Genomic DNA, 22,458 nt, shown 5'->3' on the forward strand with positions numbered 1-22,458 from the left:
AAAACTCATGCAGTATTAGAACAAAACTAAAAAGAAAGAAATAATACAAAATAATAACCATGGGCTGGTGTTGATCTCAGATGAGATGCCCTCTGAATGGAGCTGTGCAAGAACCATGAAGGTGCTGTCAACCAGCGGGGACCTTCAACATGGTAGATACAATACATTAACAGAATGGGATGGAAGCCAAGTCTAAGAAAAATCAACAGGCCACAAACCTAAGTGAAGCTAATAAATAAATCTGACAGTAATTAACAGCCCATGTTCCAAAGCAGATAGACACAGATGTACGAGGTGTATTCAAAAAGTATTGGGAATTCTGTAATTTTGCACGTTTTATTAGTACAATTCAGGTGATGTTTCATTGTTGTGTTGGTAAACATGCCTGAAATGTATCTGTGGCAAGTATTGATTTGTTTCAAAAACAGATCGAGAATTTGCATTAAATTTTGCTAGAAAAATGGGATAAAATGTAACAAAGTTTTAGAAATGTTGACTATTTTTGAGACCACTATGAGTAAAACAGGGGTTTACAAATGGTATAAGTTTTTTCAAAATGACTGTGAAGAAATTGAAGATGATGAAAGTTCTGGATCAACTAACAATGACAATATGGAAAAAGTGAAAGAAATGGTGGAAATACAGAGAAGTTGCTGATGATGCTGGCACATTAACTGGCTCAGACCATGATACATTTTCAGATGTTTTGGGTATGAAACATGTGACAGCAAAATTTGTGCCAACGGTGTCAAATTTCAAACAAAAACAGTGGCGAATGGGAGCTGCTCATGAATTGTTAAATGAAGTCAACAACGACGCAGAACTGCTAGAGTATGTCACAACAGGTAACGAAACATGGGTGTACGGATATGAACTGAAACTAAGGCTCAATTATCCCAGTGGAGGCAATCTGGATGACCAGGACAAAAAAAAGCTAGACAAGTGCAGTCATGTCACAGTTTTGTTCATCATTTTCTTCGGTTTTTCATGGCATAGTGCATCATGAGTTCTTGCCAAAGATCAAACGAGCAATAAAGAGTATGACCTACTATAGTTCAATTCTTTTATCTTGGCGGTTCACGCATGCCCGCCCAGACGCGGGAGATTGCTGTGTTGCCAGTTTTATGCGCCAAGAGAAGCAGCGCCATAGTATAGTTCGCAAACTTACGTTTAGGGGGGAGCGCGCAGTTTATGAAGTAAAGCCACCACGGCCGCATTAACCCTTTCGCTGCTACAGAAATGTGCTCCCCGCATTCCGCGATGTGCGCGATTTTGTCATCATTACACTGCTCGCCTGAGCAGACATATGGTGTTTCGACTGCTTTGACACACTTTATCATTTGATTTCACAAAAACTATTTGGCCCAAAAATTTGATTTTTACACATCCTCTTGACTGATACCTCCCCCCCATAAATGACTTAATTTTGTTTCGAAGTTCAACGCAGGTATTGTGTGGTGTTAGATGTAGTAAACCATTGCACGAAATTTTGAAGAGTTTGCAGAGGTGAAAGTCCATAGCGTAAAGTTGCCACTATAAATTTCAAAAAATTACATTCAAACGAATAAAACTAATAAAGTAAGACACTTCGATATTGTTTTTAAATAAAGAAAATATTAAGCACTGAATAAGGTTTGAACACGGAACCCTTTCGCATAGCAGCCATACACTTTAACCAGTGTGCTAACAAAGCTCATCATTCAATATGTCTCCCGGAGGACTTCAAAATATCACGCAAAATACCGACAAACATTGTTGGTATGACTATGAATTACTCATGCTTCGTCAAAGTACAATACGAAATAAACAATTACCGCTGTTCTTTATTGCGAAAAAGCGGTTAGTGAGAATGATACAAACACCTTTCCTTGCTATCGCCTGAATTAGGAGGCTTATTGCCTGTTTAATTAATAGAATATGAAGCAATTGGAATGAAGAATGCTTTTTCCAAACTTTCTATAAAAGAAAGTCTGCTTTAAAAACATTGCTTTTGTTCAATTACTTCATTTATGACTGAACATTTCTACAACTGAAGACACTTGTCCGTGCTCTGCACTGCAGTCTAGCTCCGGCAACGTCGTTCTCTGTTCATTGGCCGACTGTGTTTTGTGATGTCAGATGCGCAGAACGAACCTAAACTCGGCCGCCGTCATAAATGACACGCACTTTAGTTCAAAACAAAAGGGAGGGGGGGCACCTGTATTTGTGGTTGAAACAATTCATGGCTTATGCATCACAATAAGGCACCTACTTACATTTCATTGCTTGTTTATGAATTTTTAGTGAAAAACAAGATTGTAATATGCCCAGCCTCCATATTGGCCACAATAACTTTTCTCTACTTCCAAAAATAAAAAGAATCTTTAAGGACTGTTGTTTTACAAGGTCACGTGAGATTAAAAGTGTACTGCTGAAAGAGCTAAGTGCTGTCCCAAAGATCGAGTTCCAGAAGTGTTTCGGGTATGGGAAGAAGTGCTAAAATATGTGGGTAATATCTATTTGGGACTACCTTGAAAGTGATAACATTAATGTACACAAATAAATAAAATTATCTCCAAAAAACGAAAATTCCTCATACTTTTTGACCACACCTCATTCATCCACAAATGATAAAAATGCTTAAAAAAATATACATGTTAAGAAGGTAACATTTTTTATTTTATGTGAAAAAGATAATAGTGAAACAAGAAACATTCAAGATGTCCATATAGCTCCTTGAGAGAGTGAAAAAAAGTTCTGTGCATTATTCTATGACTATATACATTCACTGCATTACAGCAATGTAATCTAAACAAACTATTATCATCGCGTCTCAGGCTCATATCAAAATTCACACAATTGTCTTCACAGTAGGAACAGAGCTGCTATTAAATTCTCAATGTCCTGTTCTTATAACAACTTCTAGTAAGTGATCTATGAAGTAGTCCATAAAGGCAGCTTTAATGGTTCACAATGTAATTATTTTTGCATAAAATATATACAAATAATACTCATCATTGAAAAATAAGTATAACCAAACAACATTAAAAGGCAGCTTCAGCAGAAAAGGTATAAAAGGTACAAAGAACTATTTCAAAAATAAACATCTCACCCAGGTTTTAACAGTAAGCAAGTTCAGGAGAACCTGCTGCAGGCATTTCATGAACAAACAATATTTACAAAGCATATAAGGAACTGATAGTGATTCACTTAAAGAAAAGGAAGAATAGGAATAAATTTTAATTGATGCTTTAAGTGATACAGTGGTAGCAAGAAACAAAGGGGTCTGGTAGGTGTTATGAACTAATTCAGATCTGATAAAAGCTAAAAATGACAAATCAGCTGGTGGGGTTATGTTGTTAACAATGTTTCTGAAATAGCATGGATAGCAAAAACAGTATTTTAAGCAACACTGGTTGAGTTTAGTGGGAAAAAAGTGACTGCATCCAAGTTTTGCAGTTCTGTTAGTTCAATAGCACTAGTACTGTCTTAGTACAGGAAGTAAGCATTTTCTCTCAACCTGGAAAACTGCTGACTACATCAATAAATAAGATGTGAGCAGACCAACAGTTTAACTTGTGTATTCAAACCATGGTGCCATTTAGCTGTTCACATGTTTTGGGAGATGTGAAAGTTATAACTTCCAATCAACTATCTCAAAATGTAGCATGAGGCCTAAGAAAAAGCATCAAGCCTGCACACACTGCACCACCATGGCCTTTGCACACATGTGACTTGCACATGGCTACGTGAGCCACATAAACACCTATCATTAGGCAAGATAGTGTCGGTCAAACTTCTTCCAAGCTGTGCAAAGTTTACTTGCCCTCTCTCTTGCACAACAGTCGAGTTAACGGCACATGGTACTACTGTCTTCAGCAAGTTGGGCAGAGGAATTGGTTGCTTATTTCTCCCAACAAGAACCGACTCAAAAAATAAATGAGAATTGGCTTCTCAAAATATGAACATTATATAGATTAGATTACTTGAAATAAAAAATTCTCAAAATGTCACAAATAAAAGAGAGGATCTGGGAGAGAAAATCTGCTGATAAGAAAGACAGGAGTCAACACAAGGGACGAACAGAGAGAGAGAGAGAGAGAGAGAGAGAGAGAGAGAGAGAATTAGTTTTTTGGGTGGGCAGGGGTTAAATCAGAATAAAGAGCTTTATGTTCAAAGATGGTAAGTGATGCAGCAGCATGAAAGAAGTTACTAAAGTTTAAAGATTCATGATAATGAGTAAAAATATGCACATCTTTTAATGGCAGTTTACAGAATAATTTTCAGACATTTAAATTTTATTCGCAGTCATCCAACATACTATTTCAATGCTGGAAAGTCTTGGGTGAAATACAAATAACTGGAGAACCATCCACGATATAGCTGAGATACTGAGCAGTTGACAGGCACATCAAGAAGACTGAAATTGTTGCTAGGCTCTTTTGATAATCTCCTGCTTTGGAACTATACACTAAAACACTCACACACTATACAGCAAGTTATTATTGCCGTTACTCCTTCCATTATTTACATTTTTCCCCTTCATTTATTCCATCATTCAAGTAACACTGATTACGTCATGCCTCCTCCCCCCCCCCCCTCTCTCTCTCTCTCTCTCTCTCTCTCTCTCTCTCTCTCTCTCTCTCTCTCCCCCCCCCCCCCTCTACACACAAAACAAACAAAAAATTTCATTCTTTATCTACATTTCAATGTGCTCTTACTTCAAGGACTCCTATTCTATTTCTCACTTATTTTCTCTTAGCTCTGAAAAGGCATCCTATACACTACACTGCTCCTGTTTCTGTTGCTCATGAGTACGAAGTATGATTATGCTACCTGTGCAGAATATGTAAAGTGTTTCCTCTGTAGCACTTATGGCTACTACGATTCAGTTCTTTGAAATACAAAATGTGAGTTATAAAAATGTCTTCTTTTGAGTTTAGTAATTTTATAATGAAACCTCTTTTTAAGCTATCTCTGGGGAGCGTAATATTTTTTCCTTAAATGAGGATCTTCCTTAAACAGGGGTTTTGGCTTCAATATGACCCACAATCAGAATTTGAAGGTTTTTAAGCTATATCAGTACAGGACTCTAATCACAAACATACAACTTAGCACTAGCAAATGATGCATTAGTATCATATATTATTTATTAATTCAACATGCATTTATTTTAAAGTCATGTGTAAAGTCACGAACTGGTGTCCGGAATTAAAGGCAGAATCCATAATGAGGAAGAAATTACTTGCATTCAGAAGGTTTTTATTCAATTAATGGCATAGATCAATATGATTACATGAAAAAAAAATCCTTAACCATTACCCTTTATTGCTTGAATAAAGAAACGGGAAGGCATACTTTGCTTTTTTTCTGCCAGAATAACATACCGAGAAGAGTTGTTATTCTGTTGGTTGATATTAGCTAGAACAAACATTCTACACAAATGCAAAGCATAGTGCAGCTGAATCCTCCATACCACCACCACCACCAACTCCCTCCCATCCTCTTTCCACCTTCTACCAGCTGTGCTTGGTTCTCTATAAAAGCATCACACAGTCACATCCACCTGATGTGCAAAACTCAAGAGTATCATCACAACAACATCCTTAAATGTCATGCTTTCTGGAATATATGTGACAACACTTAGGGAAATCACCCTCATCTTACACAGCAACTGATACAGATCCACAGCCAGCACAGTACAGCATTCCATGGAGTGGCAAACAAGTGCATAGCCTGTAAAATATTTATTCTCATTACATCCTTTCTTTCAAGGAATGAAACTGACTTTTGTACAACAGTCATTCTGTATTTAGCTCTTACAGAATGAATTACGTCAACGTCTATAAGTTGCAGGTAACCTGTACTGCTAGTGGGAAGAGGTAGAGCTTAGACTGCCATGCCTTCCAGATGCCAAGCACGCCGAACCGATGTTTGAGCAGTCTCTTCTGCTTCAACGAGGCAACAAGTTGGGCAGAGGAATTGGTTGCTTATTTCTCCCAACAGCTCGGCAGCTTGTCACACGCAATGCCACATGGCTCGCATCGTTAACTGCCGCACTTCACTGGAGTACGTGCAGACAGCAGGATTTTGCACGCAGGTACAGTGTCCAGTTAACGAGAAAGGTGCTATTGCTGCTTCTGCACTGACTTCCTGAGCCACGTCTCCTAGAGGGGCTTTCCTGGACCGCAGCTCTAAAAAGTTTGACCCCCTGCACATCCAAACATTGTGCAACTCGCTGGATCGTACAGTTCTGGACTCTTTAACACAGCTGCATCCACAGATACAAGAGCAGCATGAAAACATGCTATCACTTCTTCCACGTGTCAACAGAGTAGAATACGTGAGCTCCTTATTTTTGTAAACCATCAAAGAATTATGAAAAAAATTTATACCTTGTTTGCAGAAACAGTAGGTGTTCTTGATATTCTTTTCCATATGGGCCAAAAGTGCTAAAGCATAATATTATTGCTCCATGCTGTTCTTGTATTATGTAGGGCTGCCAACATAATTTAGTGTCTTTATCATATATATAGTATACTACTAGTACTTTGTGACTGAAGGTACCATGTAGTGGGAGTTTTATCTGAACCTCAAAACGTGCTTAATGAAAATAATGATAACAAGGGCCATGAAGTGATGGAATAGATCATGATTATTGGATATAATGTCTGCCTATTCTGCAAAACACTTTTTCATGTGACTCAAACATGATTCAGCTGCGACTGGCGATTTTTCTATAAACCTTTCACAAACATCTATTTTTCTCAAAGGCTTTAGGCCTTTATGGTTCTCAATGCCTCAATTCTTTACCTACTTTAACTTCCTATTGAAACCTATCCTGTTGGTGACGAGTCTCCCTTAGTTATGGGAAAGTTGAAGAAGGGGAGGGAGAGAGGTACAACTCTAAGTTCTACATAACAGAACTTTTTGTAATTTAGTAGGCAGCCTGTACTTCAGATTTACTTTTTCCCATAATCTTGTGTCAAAAGTTTACGTGCAGCCTATATATGTGCACATACAGTACAATGAGGTGCTAACTGAAAGGAATGACATATTTAGAAGACTGAAGTATATGTGAAAACCTATACAAGGACAATGGAGGTATGAAAGACAATCAAGAGACATTACAACATGGCATGGAACCCAAAGTTACAGGGGAGATTAGATGGATCCCAAAAGAAATGGCTGGAAGAAGAGTTCCAGTATTTGAGGGTCTCCAAACTGAGCTATTAAAAAATGCAGGAATTTAAGCAATTGAATTAGTAAAGGAACTGTTCCACAAAATTTGCTCTAGGTGTATCCGGTCAATCATTTACATACCAGTCTTCAAGAAAGGGAATCCAAATAAGTAAAAATTGCAGAACAATAGCGTCAATACCAGATGCTGGTAAGATTTATAGAATCATCCACAATAAATTAAATCCATAGATGGACAGGGAACAAGCAGGGTTCAGAGAGGTTAGAGGCACCAGGGACCAAATAGCAAATGAAAGATGGATCACAGAAACTACCATAGAATGTCGACACCTTCTCGTTGTGTGTGCCACGGGCTACAGTAAATAATGTGGGCAGTACTAGACCTTACAGGAATGCCAGATCACCTTAAACAACTAATCAGAAATCTGTACAAAAACCAAATAGTAACAATAAAACTACAGCAAGAATATGTTGTTGTTGTGGTCTTAATTCCAAAGACTGGTTTGATGCATCTCTCCACACTATTCTATCCCATGATAGGCTCTTTCTCTCTGAATAACTTCTGCAACATACATCCGTCTGAATCTGCTAACTATATTCTTCTATTGATCTTCCTCTACAATCTTTAACCCTCTCCCCCCCCCCCCAAAAACACACACACACACACACACACACACACACACACACACACACACACACTTTCCTCCACCACTACACTATTCACCACTTGAGGTCTCAGAAAGTGTTCTATTAAACGATCCCGTCTTTTAGTCAAGTTGTACCACAAATTTATTTTCTCTGCAGTTCCATTCAGTACATCTCGATTAGTTATGCGACCTACCCATCAAATCTTCAGTATTTTTCTCTAGCACCAGATTTCAAAAGCTTCTGTTCTCTTCTCATATAAACTGTTTATCACCCATGTTTCACTTCCATACTATACACACAATACAAAAACCCTTCAGAAAAACTTCTCAACAATTGATGTTAATAGATTCTTGCCATTGCCAGTCTACATTTTATATTCTCTCTAATTCAGCCATCATCAGTTATTTTGCTGGCCCAAATGGCAAAACTTATCTCCTACTTTCAAGTGTATTTCCTCATCTAATTCTCTCGGTATCAACTACATTCCATTATCCTTCTTTTTGCTTTTGTTGATGTTCATCTTATACCCTCCTTTCAAGGCACCACACATTCTGTTCAACTAGGCACCACACATTCCGTTTCACTGCTCTTCCAAGTCTTTTGCTGTCTCAGAGAGAATTACAAATGTCACTGGAAAACCTCAAGGTTTTCACTCTTCTCCTTGAGCTTTAATTCCTACTCCAGATTTTTCTCTGGTTTCCCCTACTGCTTGCTCAGTGTATGTATTAAGTACCATCTGGGATAGGCAACAACCCTGCCTCACTCCCTTCTCAACTTCTGCTTGCTTTTCATGCCCCTTGATTGCTACAGGTGCTGTCTGGTTTCTGTACTAGTTGTAAACAGCCTTTTGCTCCCTTTATTTTATGCCTGCAATCTTCAGAATTTCAATGGGAGTATTCCTATCAACATTGTGAAAAGCTTTCTTTAAGTCTACAAATGCTATAAACATAGGTTTATCTTTCCTTAATCTATCTTCTGGCTCTGAGCACTATGGGACTTAACATCTATGGTCATCAGTCCACCAGAACTTAGAACTACCTAAACCTAACTAACCTAAGGACATCACACAACACCCAGTCATCACGAGGCAGAGAAAATCCCTGACCCCGCCGGGAATCGAACCCGGGAACCCGGGCGCGGGAAGCGAGAACGCTACCGCACGACCACGAGCTGCGGACTTAATCTATCTTCTAAGAGAAGTCGTAGAGTAGTCAGTGTTGCCTTGTGTGTTCCTACATTTATCCAAACTGATCTTCCCCCAAGGGTGCTTCTACCAGCTTTTCCATTCTTCTGCTATGAATTCGTGTTAGTATTTTACAACCATGACTTATAAACTGATAGTTCAATAATATTCACAATTGTCAACAACTGCTATTTTGGAATCTGAATTATCACAGTCATTTTGATGTCTGAGGGTATTTGCCTTATCTCATACATCCTGCACACCACATGGAATAATTTTGTCATGGGTGGCTATCCCAAGTCTATCAGTAGTCCCGAGGGAGTGTCATCTACTCCACGGACCTTGTTTCAACTTAGGTCTTACAGTGCTCTGCCAAATTATTCTCGAAGTATCACGTCTCCCAACTCTCCCCTTTCTATAATACAGTCTTCAAGTTCATTTCCCTTGTATAAATCTTTTATATATTCCTCCCACCTTCAGCTTTCTCTTCTTTGCTTAGGTCCGGTTTTCAACCTGAGATATTTTTATTCCTACAGCTGCTTTTTTTCCTCCAAAGGCCTCTTTAATTTCCTGTAAAGCTTTTGACAATGTTGACTGGAATACTCTCTTTCAAATTCTGAAGGTGGCAGGAGTAAAATACAGGGAGCGAAAGGCTATTTACAATTTGTACAGAAAGCAGATGGCAGTTATAAGAGTCGAGGGACATGAAAGGGAAGCAGTGGTTGGGAAGGGAGTGAGACAGGGTTGTAGCCTCTCCCCAATGTTATTCAATCTGTATATTGAGCAAGCAGTAAAGGAAACAAAAGAAAAATTCGAAGTAGGTATTAAAATCCATGGAGAAGAAATAAAAACTTTAAGGTTCGCCGATTACATTGTAATTCTGTCAGACAGCAAAGGACTTGGAAGAGCAGTTGAACGGAATGGACAGTGTCTTGAAAGGAGGGTATAAGATGAACATCAACAAAAGCAAAACAAGGATAATGGATTGTAGTCAAATTAAGTCTGGTGATGCTGACGGTATTAGATTAGGAAATGAGACACTTAAAGTAGTAAAGGAGTTTTGCTATTTGGGGAGCAAAATAACTGATGATGGTCGAAGTAGAGAGGATATAAAATGTAGACTGGCAATGGCAAGGAAAGCGTTTCTGAAGAAGAGAAATTTGTTGACATCGAGTATTGATTTAAGTGTCAGGAAGTCGTTTCTGAAAGTATTTGTATGGAGTGTAGCCATGTATGGAAGTGAAACATGGACAATAAATAGCTTAGACAAGAAGAGAATAAAAGCTTTCGAAATTTGGTGCTACAGAAGAATGCTGAAGATTAGATGGGTAGATCACATAACTAATGAGGAGGTATTGAATAGAATTGGGGAGAAGAGGAGTTTGTGGGACAACTTGACAAGAAGAAGGGACCAGTTGGTAGGACATGTTCTGAGGCATCAAGGGATCACAAATTTAGCATTGGAGGGTAAAAATCGTAGAGGGAGACCAAGAGATGAATACACTAAGCAGATTCAGAAGGATGTGGGTTGCAGTAAGTACTGGGAGATGATGAAGCTTGCACAGGATAGAGTAGCATGGAGAGCTGCATCAAACCAGTCTCAGGACTGAAGACCACAACAACAACAACAACAACAGGCAGTATCTATCTTTCCCCTAGTAATATATGCTTCTAAATCCTTACATCTGCCATCTAACCATTCCTGCTGAACCATTTTGCACTTCCTGTTAATCTCAGTTTTTAGACATTTTTGTTCTCTTTCACCTGATTCATTTGCTCCATTTTTATATTTTCTCCTTTCATCATATTTAACATGTCCTGTGACATCCAAGGATTTCTACCCAGCTTTGTCTTCTTACCTATTGGATCCTCTGCTGCCTTCTCTATTTTATCTCTTGAAGGAACCCGTTTGTCTTCTACTGTATTCCTTTCCCCCGTTCTATTCAATTGATGCCTAATGATCCTTCTGGAATGTTCAGCAATCTCTGGTTCTTTCAACTTATCCAGGTCCCAGACCCATAATTTCCTGTATTTTTACAAATTATTCAATTTTAATCTACACTTCATAACCAGTAAATTGGGTCAGAGTCCATATCTGCCCCTGGAAATGACTTATAATTTAAAATTTGGTTTTAAAAATTTCTGTCTTACAATCATGTAATCAATCTGAAACACACTAGTATCTCCACGTTTCTTCAACGTGTACAACCTTCTTCCACAATTCTAAAAACCAAGTGCTAACGATGATTAAATTACGCTCTGTGAAAAATTCTACCATTCAGCTTCCTCTTTTATTTCTTCTCTTCAGTTCATGTTCACCTAATATATTTCCTTTCCTTCCTTTTCCTACTACTGTATTCCAGCCCACGATCAAAATTATATTTCTGTCTTTCTTAACTATGTGAATAATTTCTTTTATCTCACATAACATTTCTTCAATCTCTACATCATCTGCAGAGCTAATTTACATATAAACTTGTAGTACTGTGGTGCTTGTGGGCTTTGTGTATCTTGGTTATGATATGCATTCATTGTGTGTTCATAGGAGCTTACCCACATTCTTATTTTCTTATTCATTATTAAACCTGCTCCTGCAATAGCTGTGTTTGATTTTGTATTTATAACCCTGTTTTCAGAGAAGACCTGTGCCTCCGCCACTACTCTTCGCTTATTCCCACTATACACTTCAACCTATCCATTTTCCTTTTAAAATCTTCTAATCTACCTGCCCGAGTAAGGGATGTAACATTCCACACTCTGACCCTGATGTAACACCCTCCAGTGTAGTTCCACCGAGGGAACCAAATAGGGGACTATTTTACCTACGGAATATTTTACTCAAGAGGATGCCATCATCATTTAACCAAACAGTAGAGCTGTATGCCCTCAGGAAAAATTACAGCTGTTGTATCCCTTTGCTTTCAGCCTTTCACACTACCAGCACAGCAAGGCTGCTTTGGTTGATTTTTACAAGGTCAGGTCAGTCAATCATGCAGATTGTCACCCCTGCAAATACTGGAAAGACTGGTACCCCTCTTCAGGAACCACATGTGTGTCTGGCCTCTCAATACATTCCCCTCTGTAGCATTTGCACCTACAGTATGGCTATCCGTATTGCTGAGGCATGCAAGCCACTCCACTAACGGCAAGGTCCATGGGTCATGGGGGGAGCAAGAATTTAAGGATTGGGAAATGATTCATGTCGTTGACAGTCATGTATACTATCTCCAGTTCTTTTCAGTCTGTATAGTGAATATGTAATAAGGTCTGTAGATCTAACACATATGGAAACTGCAATTAAAATTACAGCTGTTATCAACAACTTAAGATATGCAGGCGACACAACACTTAGCAGGCAGTGAAAAAGACTTTAAAGTGGGCTGGGAAAAACATTAAAAGAAAGCATGAAAGTTTACCTCTATCTAAATTTAAAGAAAACAAAAATCTTGACAACAGGAATGGACACTAATGTAGTCACAGGTACCAAATCGATGAGGAAGCAGATAACTATACACTACTAGTCATAAGTTTTTGGTCACCCATGCCACAAACTATATACAGGGCTATTACAAATGATTGAAGCGATTTCATAAATTCACTGTAGCTCCATTCATTGACATATGGTCACGACACACTACAGATACGTAGAAAAACTCAAAGTTTTGTTCGGCTGAAGCCGCACTTCAGGTTTCTGCCGCCACAGCGCTCAAGAGCGCAGTGAGACAAAATGGCGACAGGAGCCGAGAAAGCGTATGTCGTGCTTGAAATGCACTCACATCAGTCAGTCATAACAGTGCAATGACACTTCAGGACGAAGTTCAACAAAGATCCACCAACTGCTAACTCCATTCGGCGATGGTATGTGCAGTTTAAAGCTTCTCGATGCCTCTGTAAGGGGAAATCAACGGGTCGGCCTGCAGTGAGCGAAGAAACAGTTGAACGCGTGCGGGCAAGTTTCACGCATAGCCGGCAGTAGTCGAAGAATAAAGCAAGCAGGGAGCTAAACGTACCACAGCCGACGGTTTGGAAAATCTTACGGAAAAGGCTAAAGCAGAAGCCTTACCATTTACAATTGCTACAAGCCCTGACACCCGATGACAAAGTCAAACGCTTTGAATTTTCGGCGCGGTTGCAACAACTCATGGAAGAGGATGCGTTCAGTGGGAAACTTGTTTTCAGTGATGAAGCAACATTTTTTCTTAATGGTGAAGTGAACAGACACAATGTGCGAATCTGGGCGGTAGAGAATCCTCACGCATTCGTGCAGCAAATTCACAATTCACCAAAAGTTAACGTGTTTTGTGCAATCTCACGGTTTAAAGTTTACGGCCCCTTTTTCTTCTGCGAAAAAAACGTTACAGGACACGTGTATCTGGACATGCTGGAAAATTGGCTCACGCCACAACTGGAGACCGACAGCGCCAACTTCATCTTTCAACAGGATGGTGCTCCACCGCACTTTCATCATGATGTTCAGCATTTCTTAAACAGGAGACTGGAAAACCGATGGATCGGTCGTGGTGGAGATCATGATCAGCAATTCATGTCATGGCCTCCATGCTCTCCCGACTTAACCCCATGCGATTTCTTTCTGTGGGGTTATGTGAAAGATTCAGTGTTTAAACCTCCTCTACCAAGAAACGTGCCAGAACTGCGAGCTCGCATCAATGATGCTTTCGAACTCATTGATGGGGACATGCTGTGCAGAGTGTGGGAGGAACTTGATTATCGGCTTGATGTCTGCCGAATCACTAAAGGGGCACATATCAGAACATTTGTGAATGCCTAAAAAAACTTTTTGAGTTTTTGTATGTGTGTGCAAAGCATTGTGAAAATATCTCAAATAATAAAGTTATTGCAGAGCTGTGAAATCGCTTCAATCATTTGTAATAACCCTGTATATTAGTTAAATGCACAAACACTCTGTACGAAATAAACGACAAAATACGTATTTTCTATTTTTGTCATGATACAATATGATGTAGATTTTAGCCTCTTCAAAGTATCCCCACTTTTCCCTCAGACATCTGCACAGACTCTTGGCATTATGGAGATAACATTTTGTAGTGTTTTTGCCGCGCACGGGGTCCCGGTTTCGATTCCCGGTGGGGTCAGGGATTTTTCCTGCCTTACTCATCATCATCATCATCATCATCATCATTGTTCAACCCCATTACGGTCTGAGGAAGGCGATGGCAAACCACCTCCGCTAGGGCCTTGCCTAGTCAGCGGTGTGGGTCTCCCGCATCATTCCCTACTCTTGTCGGAGTATGGGACCACCACCACCACCACCACCACCACCACCACCACCATCGTCAGTGTTCTTGCAGATACTGCAGTGCACCACTTTTGCCAATTATTCCACAAAACAACATTAGATGACCTCAATTTTCTGACTTCCCAGTCAAGTACATCCCATAAGAGTTCAATGGGATGTAAGTCAGGTGACTGACCTCGCCAAATCACATTTTTCATTTCCCCACATTTCTATTTTCTGGTGACGTAACCTCTGCACAATTTAGAAGGCTGTTTGAGATTACATTTACACTGCAGAACCAACGCAAGTCTCTGGCCAGATGGAGCTGCATTGTTCATCAGTATCCTCTGATATACCTCCTTCTTTAATTTGCCATTAATTCTCAGTACATCAGTGACTATCACCAGTGAAATATCCCCACATCGTAACTGACCCTCTACCATGGCCTTCTTTTTGGCATGACACACTGACTCTTCATGTGTTCTCCACTAAGTCGACAAACAAACATTCGATATTACTTAAAAACTTAGATTAGTCCATAAATTAAACTTTGGACCATCGCTACACACTTCAGTTTTTCTGTCTGCGGCCATTACAATTGTTTCATCTAATTTTGTTTGCATAATAGCGGGCTTTTGGTGACAATGCAGTCCTTTAAGCCTAGTTCATTGCACTGTTGAGCCAAGAGACTAGAGCTGTTTGCATACTATTTACTTCCTCGTTAATTTCAAGTGCCGTATGAGTCCTCTGACATTTCTTCTGAACACATAACTACTGATCTACCTGGGGTCTTCCAGACCACAGAACACTTGCACTGGCTCCAGTTTGCTTCATCTGCTGCAATGTATACATCACTGTAGACTGTGCTGTCAAACTTCTGTCACTATTGTTCTAGTAGAACATCCTTCCTGATCCAGAGCTACAATTACAGGAATTTCTCAATTCCAATCTCCCACTTCTGCCTCATCAGCAGGCGATAAAGCATGCGCCAGATCAGGTATACAAAAACACTGCTCGATGCACATAATGTACTATAAACTAATGCGAACTGACTGCTATGCAGACAGCTGAAGGAATGAGGCCTACTCGAATGGAACCGTCTTAGGTACAGGCAAATCAGAAAAAAAGAAAAAAGAATATTGGAAAAAAAAAACAATTTTGGAGGCCACAATACTCCAGATAAAATTAACACATTGCATATGGCTCACTTAGATTTACGTGTTTCCATGTCCAGTTATTGTGGACAGATCATATAAATTTACGTTTTTCATTTAGCGTACAATTTCTGAGACCTGTTGTTCATGCCAGCAACTATTTCAATTTAACAAAAGGTTGCATGTGAACTGGAGGGTTTAGTGTAGTGAGCAAAAATATGAACTTATTTTTATCTTGTGCTTTACTGCCAACAATCAGTACCGCGAAATAGTCAGTACTGTAGTTACTGTCTTGTGCAGTGTGTTGCGAAAACAGGTGACAAAGTGAGATCCTTACTGAACTGTTTGTGGACAATAGTTCTGATATTCCAAATGATTCAGATGATATTACTGATAGTGGCAGTGGAAGTGAAGAAGAAAATATGTCTATAATCAACCGATGTGAGGTAATTGTGACAGATTTCGATGCTGGAGCTTCTGACAATGAAAGTTGGCTGAAGAAGGACAAGAGCATTAATTTAGAAACATATTGAGGAATTACAGGTGTAAAAACTCTTCCCAGTGAGATCAATAGTGTTATAAGCACTGTGGAATTATTTTTAGGGGATGAATTGTCTCCCAAATTTACAAATATCATTCCTGCTGAACTGAAAAAATTTCTGGGCATTATGATTATCGTAATGGGGCAAATAACAAAAGATTATTCAAAGGATTATTGGTCTCATACACACCAATTTTTGGAAAGCCAATGAGCAGAAATTGATTTGAGCAGATATGCAAATCATGGCATTTCAATGACAATTCCTTGCTGAGCAGTCAGGAAAACAGACTCTACGAAATAGAACAACAGGAGCTTTTTCTTGATGAAGCAATGACACCATATAGAGAGCGACTTTGTTTCCGAGCATATAATACAGGAAAACTTATCAGATGTGGTTTGCTTGTTTGCATGGTTTGCGAAAGTGTAAGTGGATATATCTCGAGTCTAGAAATACACATTGGGGAAAAAAAAAGCTTCAAGACAATTTTCTCTCTGTACTTTCTCCTCACCTTGGCATGTGGCACATTTATCAAAACAATTATTACATAAGTACAGCTGTTGCCAAAACACTTCTAGAAAGGAAAACAAGAGTTTGTGGCACAATATGAATCAATGGAGGCGTCCCTTCCATGGGGGGAGGGGGTGACATCATGCAGAAACAAAAATGTATCGTGATATACAATAAATTTATGAAAGGCATGGACAGAGTTGATCAGTATTTTTAATACTGTGGGCTAATGCGGAACACCAATAAATCGACAAAGAAAAGAGTTTTGTTTCTAATAATTTGCGCTTGTTTTTAATACATACAAAGTGAACAGAAACTTAAATCCAGCTCTAAAACTTATAAAAGGTTCCTAAAAGAAGTTGCAAGAGCCTGGACAAGTCGTCAACAAGTTGGCACAGCAACTGTAGAGAAACTGAAGCAATCCGACTTACAAAACGAGCCCCTGCCAACGATCCACCTGGTCGCTTGTCTGGGAACATGAAAGAACATACTATTCAGACTGTTGTGGGAAGTGGAAAACAGGTATATCCAGCACAACCTTACAAAGTTTGCACAGCGCATTGCAAAAGAAGTGAAACAAGATACTACTGCCAGTTTTGTGAAGTACTGTTACATAAAGACATGTGTTTCAACAGGTATCACACCCTTCAAGAATGTTAGATCATGATACAAACATGTCTCCAACGTGTCATCAGCATCAGAGAAGGGCATGTGCAGGGTCAATCCAAAAGAAGTGCTCCAATAAAAATTAAGTTGGTTGCTTGACCATTTTTAAATATTTTAATATGTGATTATCCTATAATTGAGAAGTTCGAAACAGTTTTTTTTTACCTTTACTTAATGGCGGCCATTTTCATTTGTAAGTGTGCAACGATGTTTCAGTTTAGAGACGTTAGCAAAAATATGAATATCTCTGCACTGGGTTAAGTTACAACATTGCAATTGACATAATTTTTTTAAGAAAAGTGTGCTCTATAACATTGTCTATTACACAAAATACCCTAAATTCAAAAATAACCAGTCAAACTTACCTCCAAAGATTGGTACCCAAATTTTCAAAAATCTTCTTTTTAGGTCCAAAAATAACAAACAAGGAGTGATTTATGAGCGTCTATTTTTTTCCTATAGTTAGATATCATACACTACTAGCCTCATATACGGCAAGAACACTTACAAACGTTTCCTTAATTTTTTATGAATTTTTGAAATTTGAAAGTTTTCATTTTTTGTAAAGTCTGGGGTTAGTTATCTCAGGTGGGACTGAATATAAAAACATGATTTTCGCACAGTTCGTACACCTATATGATAGCAACGTACTGTAAAAATTTCAAAATTGATATCTGACTGTGAATAAAGATATGAATTATTGAAAATGAGGAGATAATTCACATTACTCCAACTGATCTTATGGCTGTTGCCTATTCACGTGTGATATTGGTGGGATATAATCAATTCTTATTAAAGTAAGGTACTGAATTATATACAAAAAGTGGAAACATCACTGAAATTAACATTTATATTATTTTGACATACTTAAAATAAATATTTTCAATTAACATCCTTCGAGATGTGACTGTTCCTAAACCTGGTGGTGAATGTTAAGAACATTTATTTCTTGAGACAACTTCTGTGATATACAATGAGACCTCCTAGTTGCTGTGGTAAGTTCAAGCACTGAAAGTTTCCTTAAAACATTTTTCACCAAACTTTGTCACTAGTAGATTTCTTGAATGACGTTCTTGGGCCAGCAGGGTGGTGAAAATGCGCAAAAACATCATTGTTTTCAGAACTTATTCTTTCAACCTCTGCAAGCCACCACTGGGTATCATACACACATGCCACTATGTCATTTAACGTTAAAGACAGAGATTTAATTTTACTGACAATGATCCTCATAAATTTCGGTTTCTGATGTTACATAGCATCGAACTAAGTATTCTGCAATGCCAAGGAATTTGTAGAAATGGCTTGTTCCTTTTATTGCTATGGAGTTTTCAAAACTGGTTTGAAGTGTTGTTTTCATATGCAGAACCACTTCTTTCTTGATCAGAAAATAGGTAATGCCTCCAATATTATCCTTGCAAAAGACATAAATGTCCTGTACTGCGATAATTTGGTCTGTGGTTTGTCTTTGTAGGCTGGCTTTACTTACTTCATGTTTTATTGTACCTCCTACTCCATCACATGCATTTTTACCATGGCACGATGCAAAAAAGTGTCATTCGGCCTCCACCCCAAAGTCTACTTTGTGATTGCACAGATTTGAAAAATTCTTTTTGTTCTTATACTGACTACCACTTCCATCTCAAAAGTATTATCAGCTTCTCAACCTTGGGAAAATTTTCTTTTATGAAATTTATTACATACTTTTGAAACACATGTACAGACAAAGTTTTGTGCTCCAAGTAGTCAATTAGAAAGCAAATTGAAGAACTGAAAACTTCATCTTGCTCATTTTTAAAATAGAGAATAAATGGATGCACTGTTTCCTGGTCACTGCTGACCCAGTGGTACCCTTGTATTGCATCCTGAATCACATATGTAAAATTTTCCGCAAAATCAGCTAGCACTATGAATTCAGTTACATGATGTTGTGCTTTTTTGTCCTTCAAAAACTTACTTTGGGTTTTAGAAACATGGTGGTGACTTTTGAGTTTTTGTAAGTTATCAATTAAAGATTCCAAGTACTCTTCCTGAGATTTAACCACTGTTATCATTTCTGCCCTATCATTTGTGACCTACTGTTTGAAGGTATTATTGTCTGGCATTTCCTCATCATATTCGTGAAACAATTTAATACCTGTTTCCTTAGCAGGGCATTTATTACACAAACTCATCATGCAGTCGTAACTGTTATTGTCACAGACCATTAAATCTAGTAACTCTTTGTAGTTAAGATCACTGAGTTTTGCAACTGCAATCATCAGTTTGACATTTTGATAATATAAACAAGCACAAACTGAGTGTATCCCTGAGGATGCAGCCAAAATACACCACTTAGGGTGGAGGTCACAAAATTTTGACCTTCCAATTTTGCATTGTGGGTGAGAATTTTTGAAAGCTACATAAAGTTCATCTAAATTTGACAGGACTTGTCGTTTCTGCTTTGTTACTTTAACTCAATTTATAACAACTCTTTTGCTATCTTTGCAGCCTGGGCACATTCTACTGTTTTCATAAAAAAAATAAGCTGCTGGATCTTTTTAATTGTTTCTTCACTTATACCTACTCCCTTCTTCTTTCTAAAAACTGGAAGAATGCCTTGCTCTTTCACTAATTTTCAGGTTAGTTTAACCAAACGAGGAGAAACGCTGAATTCATGAACTATTTTTTCTCTTGACCATGAGTCAGGGAGCAAACTTAAAATTTTAACTTTTTCCTCTTTGGATGTCACTGAAAATTTAATTTTTAATTTCTCTATTAAGCTCAAATATTCAGTGTCAGATGATGCTGGTGGTAGGTTTTCTTCTTCTTCTTCTTCTTCTTTAGAAATAATGTTGGTATGTGTATTATTAAAGCATGACTCCAGTCTTTTCTAATTTTATCTGAAATTTGTTGTGCCTTATTTTCAATAGCTGCTTTTCTTTTTCTGTTACTTAATTTTATTATTTTTGAAGCAGGAGATATGTCTAACATAGAACAAGCAAAATGAAATGTGCTAACAGCTTCCTCATTAGGAATAGAAATGTCATTAACAAGGTTACATGATTCTGGTTCTGGAATCACAACAAATATTTTTGAGTAGCAATTTGGGAACAGGGACTTTCCAGAAATCACATCATGTTTCACTTGGGAAGCTGTTTCACTCTCACATAACAAGGACAAATGTTCAAGTTTTATTTCCCTCAAACCTTTAGTAATAGACTTTTTATGAACTTTAAGTGGATCACAGCATTTTCTTCCAAAAATGAGGTTGTGCTTCAGAATATATTTCTTCTCATGATACTGACACATTTATGTTACAGAAGTACTTACTAGAAATTTAAACAAAGATTGTCTGTCTTCATTCAAGTCATTGACATTTTTCAGATTTTTTGAAACTGAACCGTAAACTGTTTTGTGGCACACTTCACTTGCTATCTGTCCAACAGAACACTGTTCATCCATGTTGTTGCACTGCAGTTAATCTCTCAAAATTAATTACAAATTATACACAGAACAAAGCACATAACACATTCTACACTCTCGAAGTATGTCAGGGTGTATACACGAACAAGGAAAAAAAATTCCCGGATTTCTCATGGATTTCCCAGTTAAAAATACACTGTCTCCCAGATGAAAACATACTTTATCCCTGTTAACTGACAGTATATTTTCTCTTGTAACTGTATAACTTATCAGCCCTTTGAAAGGTTATGGCTTTATAGAATTTCCCGGTGCTTTAGAAAACAAAACACAGGGGGGAAAAAAAAAAGTTTTGGAAAGATCTTTGATAAGCAGCAACATGTATGCTGCATATTTTCATATTATGGAAGTATAAATTCAAATTCCACTGAACACCGCATGTTACTTTCCGAAGCATTGAAATTGAGATTGCGATGCGCTTTTGTAAGCCAGGCATAGCTCATGTCACGTGATCTTGTCAGCCGATGACGGAGGGTATTCAGAGCTAAGAACTCATGATGCAGTCAGCCAACAGCAACATCACTGTTAAGAAGCACGAACACACGAACAGAAAAAGCTAATAGTTTAAATATACATAGTGTTGCTGCATGAAAAGCAAAGCTTTCACAAATAATATTGGTCTATAAGATTAATACGCTGCAAGAGAAGCTAAGCTTTCACATATAATGTTGGTCTTTTATGCGCGTATTACAATGTAAGATATCTCTCACAAAAATGTGCCAGTAAAATTTTTAATAACGACATAAAAGTCATCTAAATGGGTCATCAAAGAGTTGATTTTTAAATGAGAGTCAAAAGCTCTGCGATTTAAGAAATTCATCGTACATTCTCGCTTACAGTTCAACTTGCATAAAAGGAAATTTATTTTGAAAGTAACGCTATTCAAATCATCATTTGCAATGTTTTCCTGTGACCTGTTAGAAATAGGTTCATTTCAGTATTTGCCAGAGAGCGCCAGATAACAGGTGCCATCATGCTTCCACAGCTACGATGTCGCAGGGAGCCCATATGTACATACATGCAAAACATTGAAAGATCATAAAATTATGTCATGAAAGAAACAAAACAACAGTGGATACTCCAGGAGCATCGGAATTTCGTGAACCATACTAAAATGTGCACATTTAAAGCGCACATTCGTACGTCCAGATTCCCAGTGAAGTAGGCCACGACCTGATATTAAGCTTTTCAATGTAGTTTTCCGGATGAGAATTTTCTTGGAGTACCAGTACTATGTTATCTCATGTTTGGTTCTTTATTATGACATAATGCCATATGTGCTAGAAGTTGAAAACATGCACTTGAAATGCAGCGAACAATGTGTGGAATAAAACACTTCATTTCAAATATACTGTCTGCCTCAGCGGGAAAGATTAATAAAACAAAATTTCTTTAGCAAACTGACAAAAGTAACCTCATTGTTCTGCAAGGCAATTAATGCTTGACTGTCAGAAAGGTGAAACTAAAATAAAATCTGCAACTAACAAACTAACAACACATTTTAGCCTTCCGTAATTATGTGAATGTATTTTAATTCACTTGATAGCCCCCAACCACAGAAATCCATTTTGTATTTATTTGACGTGAGAGCAGTAAACAAAGAGGAAACAGAAAAATCACTAAATGCAAACACGGGTCATGTGGAGACTACCCACTTCCCCACTACAACTCGGACTGCTCTGCACATCAACCCCGGATCTATGATACTTCCGAACTGGGGCAATACCCCGCCACTCCCTTGAGCGTTTGAGATAGGACATCAAAAATTAGAAAAAAATCGAATTTTCAAAACTATATTCATTTTGTAGCGCACATCTTTTTGAAGAGTCTAATGCATAAAACATGTGTGTTCGAGGAAATGTA

The 22,458-nt window shown here is 38.1% G+C and overlaps 1 protein-coding gene across 5 annotated transcripts in view; it reads right to left on the reverse strand.

Moving 5' to 3' along the window:
• The window catches only part of LOC124774945 ((E3-independent) E2 ubiquitin-conjugating enzyme UBE2O), a 230,923-nt gene that overhangs the window by 149,653 nt on the left and 58,812 nt on the right, over positions 1-22,458 (reverse strand). For 3 of the 5 annotated variants that reach the window (XM_047249649.1, XM_047249651.1, XM_047249650.1), the window contains exon 6: positions 59-142. The exons of the other annotated variants lie outside the window; for them this stretch is intronic. In XM_047249649.1, coding sequence (XP_047105605.1) covers positions 59-142 — 84 coding nt within the window. The remainder of the gene's footprint in view (positions 1-58; positions 143-22,458) is intronic. 5 annotated transcript variants of the gene reach the window in all.

The sequence above is a fragment of the Schistocerca piceifrons genome, chromosome 2, assembly GCF_021461385.2.
Source record: "Schistocerca piceifrons isolate TAMUIC-IGC-003096 chromosome 2, iqSchPice1.1, whole genome shotgun sequence".
Lineage (NCBI taxonomy): Eukaryota > Metazoa > Arthropoda > Insecta > Orthoptera > Acrididae > Schistocerca > Schistocerca piceifrons.